Source organism: Ziziphus jujuba, chromosome 4 (assembly GCF_031755915.1).
Source record: "Ziziphus jujuba cultivar Dongzao chromosome 4, ASM3175591v1".
Taxonomy (NCBI): Eukaryota; Viridiplantae; Streptophyta; class Magnoliopsida; order Rosales; family Rhamnaceae; genus Ziziphus; species Ziziphus jujuba.
In genome coordinates this window covers 2,191,987-2,205,787 of record NC_083382.1, presented here as the reverse complement: position 1 = coordinate 2,205,787, position 13,801 = coordinate 2,191,987, and the positions used below count along the sequence as shown (strand labels likewise).

Genomic DNA, 13,801 nt, shown 5'->3' with positions numbered 1-13,801 from the left:
AGTATTTTATGTTTAAGATCAACTTGATTCAAGATGGTCTATTGTTTTAACTTCACCACAACATTGTATTTTTGTGGAAGACAATGTTCTTAGAAATGCTACGATGGCTTACAATCCATTTGTCATATAGTTGCCGAGTATCGATGAAAATGATAATGAGGATGAATGTGAGAGTGACTATGTTTGTAATGACTGTGGGGAGAGAAATGTACCTCGCCAAATCTTAAGAACAATTGTAATATTCTTTAAATTTTCATTTACTAAATTACAAATTTAATAATGATTAATATTTTATTTATTTTGCATAAGTGTTAATAACTTTTTTAATTTTTCCATATGCATTATGAGGGTGTAATATTGTCAACAAGAGAATGTCAACTTCCATCTCAATGAGTATGCATTCATGGAAGCTTAATTAATATTAAATTTGTTATGAAAAATATAATAGTTTACAAATTATGTAAAAATATATCAATGAGATGATATTTAATTTATTTGATAATTAATTTGTTATGATAAAATATTTATTTTAAAGTTTTTATTCTAATTATTTTAGATGAAGCTAATTTTCATTTTTTTGTATTTTAATTATTTTTATATTTTTACTGTTTTAATCACCTTTCACAAAATTTAAAAAATTTATAAAACAAAAGGAGGGGCAACACATTAACAAATAATGCATCGCTAAAAGTGCCGATGCGTCACTAAATACGTGACTGTATTAATGCATCGCTAAAGAGGTGACTCTACTAATGCGTCGCTAAATAGTCAACTTTATTAATGTGTCGCTAAATAGACGACTCTATTAATGCATCCCTAAATAGGCGACTCGTTAGTGACTAATATATTTAGCGCCGCTATATAAAACAGTTACTAATATATTTTTAGCGACAATGTGGTGAAGCGTTGCCAAATAATGCGTGCTATAAGTGGATTAATAGGATGCGTTGTTAAAAGTCAATATGCGTAGCTAAAAACTAAAAGATTGGCGACTCTCATACTGCGTCCCTTGTTATCTTATGGATTTAGCGACATGACTTTAGACGACGCCGTAGGATGCATCGTTGTTTATTTTGTGCGACACATTTATTGCGTCATTTATCAATGCGATTCTAGTAGTGAGCTGACAAGTTTGGATGTTATGAATTTTATCAACTTTATTAATAGTTGAATGAATGATTTCATTTGCAGACATCAAGGCCAGAGTACAATCAGATCCTTGTAAAGAGGCAAGATGGAGGTTTTTGGCCTTACTAGCTAGAAGGAGATTCTTTCTTGGGGTTTCCATGAATATTTTTGTGTATGGTTATTGAATATATTGTGGCTCTAACAAAGTGTTCCTATTATCCATATGTTTGTATTTCTAGATGTAGTTATATAATATAACACCTACCAATTTAAGATATGGATACGAAGTTTGCAAATTTTGGATAATATTTGTGAATGTTTCTTTTCTGTTCTCTTGTCTTGGTTTCAAAAACAAGTTTATAGGTTAGTAATCTTTTAGTTCAAAATTAATTTTTTCATTATTTGTTACATTGCTCTTTCATTTCATCTCCCAAACGACACAATAGTCTTTGTCAAGACCCGTCTAAAATTACTCATCAGAACCCTAGACAAGCCCTGATCCTAGGAAAACCCTACTGGATCCTCCAATCAAAAATCCGGCAGAACCTTCCCTAAAGGTTGGACTTATCACAATTTTCCTGCACTGAAAATACACTTCTATATACATCACCTTATTCCTCCCACATTACTACAATTTAATTCCACAAATTTGCAGCACTCCAAATGAATAATAGGAAATCAGTGCATAATTAATAAATAAATGCACAAGACAGTATACAGAGCTTCATAGAGTACAATTAAGTATGGAAGTTATACAACAAGGATGAAAGAAATATTACAATAGAAATAAATGAAAATAAAGAGAACTCCTCGAAATACGACAGCAACGAAGATTAAGCTCGCTCCGGACGAACGTCTACCAATCCTTGTACCTAGGTGAATGGAATTTAAAAATATGAGATGCTAATCATCTTAGTGAGTGACCCTATTTACTGTACAATTATAATAGTAACGATAATTATAGTACATTTGATTAATAAGAATAAATAAGTAAATAAATAATAAATAATTGAAAAATAAATAATAATTAATTGAAAATAATATTTTCTCTCAAAGCCCCCACCATTCATTCCGTTGGAAAGGTTCTCCTTTTAAAACATTTTCGCAAAATCCAATCTTTTATGCCCCAAAAATCAAGTAATAATTAATTTAATAAAATTTAAATAATCCAAATACGAATAAAATATAATGAAATATAATAAAATAAATTCAGGATACTTGCATTAAAGAAATATAACATAAAAGTGAAATTCAATATATAATTTATAAAATTTGATTTAATAAACTAAAATAAACAGTATCAAAAATATAATTTAAATAATTACAAACAATCCTTTAAAATAAGTGGTAAAAATATTATAAAAATTCATTTTAAAATATTCAACCAATCTATATAATAAAAATACGGCAAGATGCATTTTAAAAACATTGATTTAAAATAAGTGAAATAAAATATGAATAATTATATTTTAGAAAAATACTAATTGGAAATAGATGATAAAACAAATTAAATACATTTAATTTAAATACGATTTTAAAGCATCTTGGTTTGAAATTTGTATCGAGAAAATAACTTGACGCACCACACTATATACCAGTGATGCTCTATGATACCCAGCGTCCCGAGCACCATTTGGTGGGAGGTTAAAGAAAGAAACTTGCATACGGTCGCTTTAGCGTCCCAACAGCTTCGCTGCTTAAACCGTCAACTCGGCCATGGAGGGGGGCAGCCTATGTGCACTAGATAAAACTTGTCTGCCCTCGGTCCGATCGCAACTTACGGGAGACATTATAACTTGTGCACTCATCCACATATACAGTACAGAACACCAGTACTGTATGAGTGTGTCTAAAACAAATAACCAATTTTATTATTAAAATATACAATTTTTTCCAAAATTCACCATGGAAATTATACCATTTTTCAAACTCACATTCCCACATTTTTCTTCAATCCTCATCATAAATCCATCACTTTAAAATCCATCAAGTTCAAATCCATCAATTTGAATATACAAATTTTTCATTGGCATAAGGTCAAGCCATTAATATTTCAATGCATAAATATTTTTAAAACATAATAATTTAAATTCATATTTTTCTCAATTTCTCAAAAATCAATTTAAATCAGTAATATGAAAATCACATAAATTCCATATATAATGAATTCATATGACTGTGCACAATAATTGAATAATAACCATAGCAATAATTAAAATAAATCAAAACCACAATTTCTTTAAATTCCCAAATATATTCTTTTGGCACCAAAACATATATTAAAAACATTATAAATTGGCAATACAATTCTAGATAGAAATTCTCATAATATTAAACACATAAACATATTTTTGAAATATTCCATTACGAAATATTCCAACAATGAAATTTTTTAATAATTACCAAAATCTCAAATTCCTTAAAACCAAAATATTTTATAATGTACAAATATTTAATTCCATTCAATTTTGGCATCAAAATTCCAAATATAATTTACTAAATATTCAACACATCAAACATATTTTTCAAATAACCAAATTAACACAAAATATATATATTTTAACATCCCAAGATCTTCTATGGGATCAATTCCACGATGCACACGTGCTCCTAAAACAACAATATTACACAATGTCAAATAAATTAATATTTTATTCGGGTAAATAATACCCGGTACCCGGGGGGGTTTAACACAAACATTAACCAAAATTTGTGAGTAATATACCGAAACAAAGCTTATGAAACGAGGATCGTGGATTGAGGCTTACCTCCCGGAGATCGGACCCGTGGTGGCCAAGATGTCACCAGGAATCTCTCGGAACTCAAGTCCTCGATTCTCTCAATCCATCGCGAATTGGAGGAAAATGACCTCGGATTTGGGTTTAGGGAGGTCGAATTAGTGGGGAAGGATAGGTGGGGTGATCGGAAACTCACCGGAATTGGGTTTTCCGATGAGTCGCCATGGTCACCAGAATCCACCACCGCCGGCGGCGCATCCGATGGCCATTGGTTGTGATTTTTGGTGGGAAGGTAAATCAGAGAATGGGTGACTCAACGGGACCGGCGGTGAGGCAAATGAAGGTCGGAATAGGGAGAAATCTGGGTTTGAAGTAATCTGGGTTTGGCTGGCCAGTTGGTTTTTAGGTGGACTTCAAGCTAGAGTGGCACCTATGCTATTTTGGTGGCCAGAAATGGGTGAACGGCGGTTGGTTGGTTGGGTTTCTCTCTCTAGCTCTCTCTCTCTCTCTCTCTCCTCCTTCTCCTTCTCTCTCCTCCCTCCCCTTCTCATCCAGTCAAAACGACCATGGGTGCCACTGTGCACTCACGGGTGGGTCCATTTTTTTGACGCGTGGCACCACTGTTCACACACATACAGATCCATGAATAGTAAATGCTATCTCGGAAAAACCTCACAGCTCCGTAACTTTCAAACCACATGTCCAAATCGGATGTGCCGCTAGTCTATAAACTCGTATTGACGAGTACTTCACAACTGTGCATGAGTCAAAGCTCAACTTTGCATGAACAAAAAGTAAACTCCGGCACCCCTTGGACAGTTTGGACCTCAACTTGTTTTGCTCATAACTTTCAAACCGTAGCTCCGTTTTTAATGTACTACTAGTCTATGGACTCGTGACAACGTGTACTTTTTAACGATACCTCCGTCAATGTGAAATTCCATCGGGAGCAAAAAGTCAACATTTGATCCCTTCTCAGTCAACGACTATCAAACCCGGTCAACCTTGGTCAAATTTTAGAAATTTCCGGTGTATTTCGGGATGGGGTGTTATAGTCTTCACATGATCTTAATATTTTATCCAAAAACAAAAAAAAAAAAAAGTCTTCACACTATCTTTAATGATATATATTTTTCATATCATATTATGATCACTAAAGTAATGCTCAGAAATCCATGGAAGTTTATATCACAGGATTTCATGCTTTTATCAAAAGTACGAAATAAAAATCACATGATTACATCAGACATGAGCTGCAAGTTCTTCTACTGTTCATATTTATACCTTGTGATGCATATCATGCAGGTTTTATTTTATTCCACTAATTTGCTGGAACTGCTCCTAGAAGACCTCTTAAGTGAATCATCCCCTTCAGGATAAAATTTCATCAATTGGTTAGTAAGGAGGACATTTTGTGGATGACGGTTCCCATGCGTAGCTGCTCAACTATTGCAAATACTCTCCTGATTTGGATTTTAATTTACTGTTATTCTATTTTTGTGTTTATGTTGGCTTAGTTTAGGTGGTTGGGTCATTTTTCTTAAAATTTTAAACTTTAGGACGCCGGTGGCAACTTAATGTCGTATTAGAATTTAAAGTTATCTCCTTGGTTTTCTGTTCAAATCTTAATTTATTGTCATCACATGTCAGCTCAATGTTATTTCTGGTTATTAAGCATGCCTATATGTAAGGGATTGTTAGATGTGTTTTGCTGATTGGATTTACACGGTTGTTCCACTTTTAACTCTCTCAATTTTTAGTATTATATGTGTATTAATGTCCATGTTAACTTGATATTTACAATTAGCTTCAATTCCTATCATCTTAATCTTTTAGGATAGATTTATAATTCACCATGTATTTGATTTGGTCATCTTTCTGTGTTGTATTCAAAATTTTTACTCCCATTTTTGGTAATTTATTGTTCTGCACGTATAAGACCATCTTTATGTACTATTATTTCAAATCTACATGTGAGGAGGGAACATTGGTTTGTGCTTGCGTTGAATTTCTTAACATGGAGCCACTTTTTCATAGGTTCTTCAAAAAAAAAAAAAAAAACACCATGTTGATGATATGTCGAGGTCCTATTTTATCTTTATTTCCTTCAATAAAATTAGGTGCTATGATTGGAAGCATAGCACTGGCTATCCTGACTTCATTATACTGGCATCAGCACACGTTATGCTATGACCGCAACTGTAATATACGAGTAATATATATACATATAAATATATATATATATATATTTAAAAAAAAAAAGAAGGAAAAGGTTTTATAACTATTTATTTTTTAAAGAAAAAAAAAGAGTTTTTATCCTAATAGGTTATAAGTATATTTCAATTTTATTAGGAAATTTAAAAAAAAAAGTATTTATTCTATTTTTGGTTTTATAAAAAGGAAAGAAAAATGCATTTTACTTTTACGTTATTTTCAATTTTGTGCCGCTATGATATCGGGTAAGTCTCCTTCTTCTTTTCTTCTTCTTCTTCTAGACCTAAAAGATATTAGGGTTAATATTAAGGGCTCCTGATCTTAATTTAAGGTTTTGGTTTTCCATTAAGGTTGTTAGGGATCCAGTATTTTTGGATATTTTGAAATTTCTGAACAAATTTTTTAGCATAGGAAGGAAGATCCTAAATCTTTCAAGTGATCAAGGTTGGTTTTCTGATCTTTTTCTGTTATATGATATTATTTCAGAAGTTTTTGGATTATAGAAGTATTGATTAAGGTTGAATTGAAGAGTTGTTGAAACCTAATCTGAAATTTATTTGGGATCTGTACAGAGTGATTGTTTGAATTTCTTTAAAATATTTAAAGGTTTATTTTGGCATTAAAAATTTTATGGGTGAAAATATACATGTTTATGAATCTGTAGAAATTTATTTGGGGCAATTTGGATCTGTTTTCAATTTATTACGAAATTCTGAATTTATACATTCTGTCTGGTTTTTCCGTTCGACTATAATATGGTTTGTATGGAACAATTTCAAAACAGCTCCAAACGAAATTATTTTTGCCTAAACATTTGTATACTTTATGATATATATGTCTAATATTATTATAAAAATAATTAGCTCCAAATTCTTTATATTTTGAACATGGTGATTTTCTGAGTTATCTACATCCAGCTGTCTGAATTTATTTTCTGGTACATTTAGTAAAGAATAAAATTCAATTTAAAATAGTTTTCGATCTCTATTTGACCTAATAATTTTTATATGTCATTATTACTATATATAGTTAAAATCTGTAAAATATTACTGCTTTTCGAAAGGTATTTTATTTTTAATGATTTTTTTTTGTATAGACAGGTTTCCCTATGAAATGCTTATTTACAGTTTCTATCAATTAGTTAATAAATTTAATTTGACCATGTTTTCGACATTTGTTTGGTTTTTAAAATTTTATGAGCACATGCAAGTGTCTAGTTTTAATCTGTAAAATTTCAAATGCATACAAAATTTCATGAAAGATAAACAAATTGAATATTAATTGAAGGTTTCTGAAAATCTAATAGTTTCAATATTTCTTTGTTAATTTTTGAATGAGTTTTGAATAGTTTTTCATTATTATTTTATGAAATGGTTTTAATCACAGTCACTTATGCATGTGTACAGGACCCCCATAACTATCGTTTGAATAAGGAATTAATTTCTTGTTGAGAGACTGTTTATGGATAACTATCATTTGAATAAGGAATTAATTTCTTGTTGAGAGACTGTTTATGGATTAATAGGTTTTTATTCGGCTTCTGGTGAGTTGATCTTGTTCTAAGCTTATGATTTTAAGATTTGGGACTTAGGCTATGATGATCTTATGGGTTTCAACTTTTATTCATTTAGTTTGAATTTAAGAGCTCGATTATGGGATTTATACGAAAGATATTTATGATATATGATGGTTCTATTTTATACTGATGAGAGACTATTGATATTATTCACAGGTTGTTAATCTTTTGTGGATTTTGTTGCTCAAGATAAGTTACTGGACTTTTTAAAACTGAAACCATAGCAAATATGTACTTATGTTATTGATTTGTTATGTTTTCTTATAAGTTTATGTTTTATAAAATATATATGTATTGTACAAAGAAATAATTGAATTATTTATATATTTGTTTTTGCTCTGGTTGTTGGTATTTAGTAGGCATTTATGGATATGTTATGATCTGTTTTCGGATGTTGAGATGAATCGTGTAAGGATATTTTCTAATGATTTATGGTTCTTTAATTTTGGATTTGGACGTATTATTTCATGTGGGAGGACCTATTGATGATCACAGTAGGGGTATGGGTCATACTTTCGGGTATGAGTGTTTGTTTTTAAAATTTATGCTTTCCCAGTTGTTACATGCCTCACACATGAGTTTATTTGGATTTTGGATTTCGGATTACCAACAGGTAATATTATGTTATGGAAAGTTCTACTAAGTACTTAACAATTAGAATTTATATGAAAATCATGTTTGTATTGTTAAAGATTGTTTTTGTATATTTATTTGTTATGATTTTAAGTATTTTCTTATTTTATAGTTATAAAAAATCTAGTAGTTTGCTGAGTTGTATACTCATTATTTATTGTTATGGTTTCAAGTGCACCATAGTTTCAAGGTAGCTGGATTTGGCATAGGATAATGGCGTTTAGTTGTTTTATTTTTATATCAGTTGGCTTGAAAGAACTTTTGGGTGTAGGAGTTTATTTTGGTTTATTTTCTTTGGAGATATTTTTTTTAGATATTATTTATTAACGATGTTTGGAGATTTTTTATGTTCCGCATTATAAGTTTTATTAAGTGTTATAAGTATGACTTTTATTACATTTCGAGTATATAGGCTTGGGGTGTGATAGTTTTGATATCAGAGCTAAGGTTTATATAGGGTCTTGTAGACAATTAGATAGAGCTTTAGAGACAATAAGTTAAATGCCAAATTCATAGGACTATCTATTTATTTTGTGATCTTAGGAAATTTATGCTTAGGAAATTTATGCTTATCTTTCTATATATATATGCTTTATTTTGTAGTATGCCTCCTTTTAGAATAGACATTAACAATCTTGGAAATGTTTCGGATGTTAATCAAGAGAATGCACCTCCGCCACATGGAAATGCACAGGCACCTTAAGCAAATGATTTTATAGCCTTGTTTCAGAACTTTATGCAGGCAATGACAAATGCAGTTGAACACAACCTCGTGCTGGCAATGCAACTATTGTTGAGCAATTTCGAAAGTTGCAACCACCATTTTTTGAAGGATCAACTAACCCTTTGGTAGCTGAAGATTGGATCAGAAAGATAGAGAAAATTTTGAATTTTATGGAGTGCACTGATGCACAGAAGGTCACATGTGCTGTTTACATGTTGAAGCAAGGTGCTAGCCATTGGTGGGAGATGATTAGTAGAGCTTGGGATGTGCAAAGGAACCCAATTACTTTGGTTAGATTCAAGGTTAAAGCAAGGTAAGATGACATTAGCCCTGTATGAGAGGAAGTTTGATGAACTTTTCAGATATGCACCTTATCTTGTTGATACTGATGAAAGAAAGGCTCAAAAATTTGAGAGAGGCCTTATGGATGGGTTAAGAAGGCCAATTTCAGTGCTGCGGTTGCAAACTTATGGTGAGGTTCTTCAGAGAGCCCAGATATTAGAGAATGATGATGAGATGTCTATGAAAGCTGAGTCTAAAAAGCGAGGTAGAAGCCCATCACGGAAAGGGACTTACGATAAGAACATCAAACAGAGATCTGATGGGAGAAGAGGAGACCTAAAGAAAGTAAAGAATGAACAGTTTGGAAACATGGAATATCCTACATGTGAGACTTGCAGAAAGAAACACCCAGGTGAATGTTATAGGAAGACTGGTGCATGTTTCAAGTGTGGAAAGCATGGACATCTCTTCAAGAATTGCCCTAACGTTGGGAATGCAACTCAAAAGGTTAAAAGGGACCAACTTACTCAAAGATGTGTTTATGTGCTTATTAGACATGATGCAGAGGTTTCACCTTCTATGGTGGCAGGTACTATTCCTATTTTTGGACAATCAGCTTTTGTATTGATGGATTCTGGCTCGACACATTGTTTTGTATCTCGTAGATTTGTATGTAAACTTGATTTGAAACTTATGAAATTGGATTGTGAGATGTGTGTAGCTACCCCTTCTGGGGAGATATTGTGTACTAGTCAAGTTTTGAAGTCTTGCATTGTTAGTATTGATGATAGAGATCTAGTTACGGATTTGATAATCTTGGAGATGCAAGACTTTGATGTAATTCTAGGCATGGACTGGCTGGCCGCTTATCATGCTAGTGTGAAATGTTTTGAGAAGGAGGTTGTGTTTCAACCTGAAGGGGAAGATGAGTTTAAATTTGTAGATGTTAAACTATATCATTTTTCTCGAGTAATTTCAGCTTTGCAAGCATGAAAATGCTTGAGAAAAGGTTGTGTAGGTTTCTTGGCTAGTGTTGTGGATATTTCAAAGGAAGACTTGACAATATCTAATGTACAAATTGTTAATGAGTTCGCTAATGTTTTTCCAGATGAATTGCCTGGAATTCTGCCTGAGCGAGAGGTAGAGTTTAAGATCGATCTAGCACCAGATACAAGATCAATATCTAAAGCACTTTATTGAATGGCACCTTCAGATCTTAAGGAGTGAAGGAGCAATTGCAGGATTTATTGGACAAAGGGTTCATTAGACCAAGTGTTTCGCCTTGGGGAGCTCCAGTGTTATTCGTTAAGAAGAAGGATGGGACTATGAGGTTATGCATTGATTATCGGGAGCTCAACAAGGTAACTATAAATAATAAATACCCACTGCCAAGAATTGAAGATTTATTTGACCAACTACAAGAAGCTTGTGTATTCTTAAAGATTGACTTGCGATATGGGTATCCTCAATTATGTATCAAAAAGGAAGACATTCCAAAGTCAGCCTTTTGAACGTGATATGGTCACTATCAGTTTTTAGTAATGCCATTCGGGTTGACTAATGCTCCTGCAATTTTTATGGATCTAATGAATCGAGTTTTCAAAGACTACTTGGATAAATTCGTTATTGTGTTTATTGACGACATATTAGTTTATTCAAAGACTCGTAAGCAACATGAAGATCATTTAAGGAAGGTGTTAGAGGTGTTAAGAACCAACCAATTGTATGCAAAATTCAAGAAATGCGAATTTTGGTTGGATCGAATTTCAATTCTTTGCCATGTGGTGTCCAAAGAAGAAATTTCTGTTGATCCTAGTAAAGTAGAAGCAGTGATGAATTTATGCATTCTGTCTAGTTTTTCTGTTCGACTGTAATATGGTTTGTATGGAAAATTTTCAAAATAGATCCAAAAGAAATTATTTTTGCCTGAAAATTTGTATACTTTATCCTATATATGTCTAATATTATTATAAAAATAATTAGCTCCAAATTCTTTACATTTTGGCCGTGGTGATTTTCTGAGTTATCTACATCTAGCTGTTTGAATTTATTTCTGGTCCGTTTAGTAAAGAATAAAATTCCATTTAAAATAGTTTTTGATCTCTATTTGACCTAATAATTTTTATATATCATTATTACTATATATAGTTAAAATCTGTAAAATATTACTGCTTTTGGAAAAGTATTTTATTTTTAATGAATTTGTTTTGTATAGACAGGTTTCCCTATGAAATGCTTATTTACAGTTTCTGTCAATTAGTTAATAAATTTAATTTCACCATGTTTTTGACCTTTGTTTGGCTTTTAAAATTTTATATGAGTATATGCAAGTGTCTAGTTTAATCTGTAAAATTTCAAATGCATACAAAATTTCATGAAAGAGAAAAAAAATTGAATATTAATTGAAGGTTTCTGAAAATCTAATAGTTTCAATATTTCTTTGTTAATTTTTGAATGAGTTTTGAATAGTTTTTCATTATTATTTTATGAAATGGTTTTAATCACAGTCACTTATGCATATGTACAGTACCCCCATAACTTTTCAGACTTAGATGATATCGTTTGAATAATGAATTAATTTCTTGTTAAGAGACTGTTTATGGATTAATAGGTTTTTATTCGGCTTCTGGTGATTTGATCTTGTTCTAAGCTTATATTTTTAAGATTTGGGGCTTAGGCTATGATGATCTTATGGGTATCAACTCTTATTCATTTAGTTTGAATTTAAGAGCTTGATTATAGGATTTATACGAAAGATATTTATGATATATGATTGTTTTGTTTTAAACTGATGAGAGACTATTGGTATTATTCATAGGTTGTTAATCTTTTGTGGATTTTGCTGATCAAGGTAAGTTACTAGACTTTTTAAAATTGAAACCATGGCAAATATATACTTATGTTATTGATTTATTATGTTTTTCTATAAGTTTATGTTTTATGAAGTATATATGTATCGTACAAAGAAATTATTGGATTATTGATATATGTGTTTTTGCTTTGGTGTTGGTATTTAGTAGGCATTTATAAATATGTTATGATATGTTTTCGGATGTTGAGATGAATCGTGTAAGGATATTTCCTAATGATTTATGGTTCTTTACCTTCGGGTTTAGAAGTATTGTTTCATGTGGGAAGACCTATTGATGATTACAGTAGGGGTATGGCTCATACCTTAGGGTGTGAGTGCTTGTTTTTAAATTTTATATTGCCCCACTTGTTGCATGCCTCACACACGAGTTTATTCGGATTTCGGATTTCGGATTACCGACGGGTAATATTATATTATGGAAAGCCCTACTAAGTGCTTAACAATTAAAGTTTATATGAAAATCATGTTTATATTGTTAAAGATTGTTTTCGGATTTTTATTTGTTATGATTTTAAGTATTTTCTTATTTTATATTTATAAAAAAATCTAGTAGCTTGCTGAGTTTTATACGCATTATTTATTATTATGATTTCAGTTACACTATAGTTTCAAGGTAGCTAGATTTGGCATAGGATAATGGTGTTTAGTTGTTTTATTTTTATATCAGTTGGCTTGAAAGATTTTTGGGTGTTGGAGTTTATTTTGGTTCATTTTGTTTGGAGATATTTTTTTAAATATTATTTATTAATAATGTTTGGAGACTTTTTATGTTCCGCATTATAAATTTCATTAAGTGTTATAAATATGACTTTTATCATATTTTGAGTATATAGACTTGGGGTGTGACGGCAACCAGTGATGAAAATATTGGTATCGACAGAAATGTCGAGAGTATAATTTTATGGAGATATCGAAAAAAGTATCGATATCGATGGAAATATCGATAGAATTACGTAATTATATATTTAATTTAGAATATAAATTTTTTAAAATAAAATAATTAATATAGTAAAATAATATAAAAAAATATAATGATACTAAAATAGTTTATAAATAATGTAAAAAAATATAATATTCATAATTAAATTGAATACGTTATATGATATTTGAAAAATGCATTTGAGATAAAAGTTAGAAAAGAGAAAACAAAAAAAAGAAAAAAAAAAGAAAAAGAAAAGAAGCTTGATCCAATGGCAATATGATAATAAGCTGCAAAATTAATGGGTAATCTTTTATATAAATTCAATAATGATTTTGGAAAAGTTAACGACACGTGTTAAATGAAGAAGTGGGTGAGTGAATTGGGCGAACACTGCTAGCATTTCTCAAAAAATAATAATAATTGTAGTTAAAAAAAAAAGATTTTTTTTTTTTTTTTTAAAGAAAAGGGTATGGATTAAAAAAAAGGATTTTTTCCCCGCCCCCCCCTAAAGAAAAGGGTATGGATGATCTTACGCCAAAGAAAATTCCAGAAGCTAAGTCTTCTGGTCTTATGGTTATATTGTTTTTCAATCTTAGCTGAGGTCTTCTTTTCTATCATTGATAATTCATTGCTCAGTCTAAAAGTCTTGATTTTCTTTGTCCTTTGAATCCTCATAGCAAAAAGGTCGATCTGCATGGTTTTGAGATAATTT

At 31.0% G+C, this 13,801-nt stretch overlaps 1 protein-coding gene across 1 annotated transcript; it reads left to right on the top strand.

Annotated features, from left to right (window-relative positions):
* Nucleotides 1-7,834: 7,834 nt before the first annotated feature.
* On the top strand, nucleotides 7,835-11,021 carry LOC112489480 (uncharacterized). Its single transcript, XM_060816687.1, has 2 exons — nucleotides 7,835-9,884; nucleotides 10,404-11,021. The coding sequence occupies exons 1-2, from the start codon at nucleotides 9,278-9,280 to the stop codon at nucleotides 10,493-10,495; spliced, it is 699 nt and encodes a 232-aa protein (XP_060672670.1). The 5' UTR covers nucleotides 7,835-9,277; the 3' UTR covers nucleotides 10,496-11,021.
* Nucleotides 11,022-13,801: the final 2,780 nt, after the last annotated feature.

Coding starts and splice junctions, on each gene's coding strand:
- LOC112489480 (XM_060816687.1), top strand. CDS start 9,278: ATGTGCAAAGGAACCCAATTACTTTGGTTAGATTCAAGGTTAAAGCAA. Junction 9,885..10,403: donor TTCACCTTCTATGGTGGCAG/GTACTATTCCTA, acceptor ATGTTTTTCCAG/ATGAATTGCCTGGAATTCTG.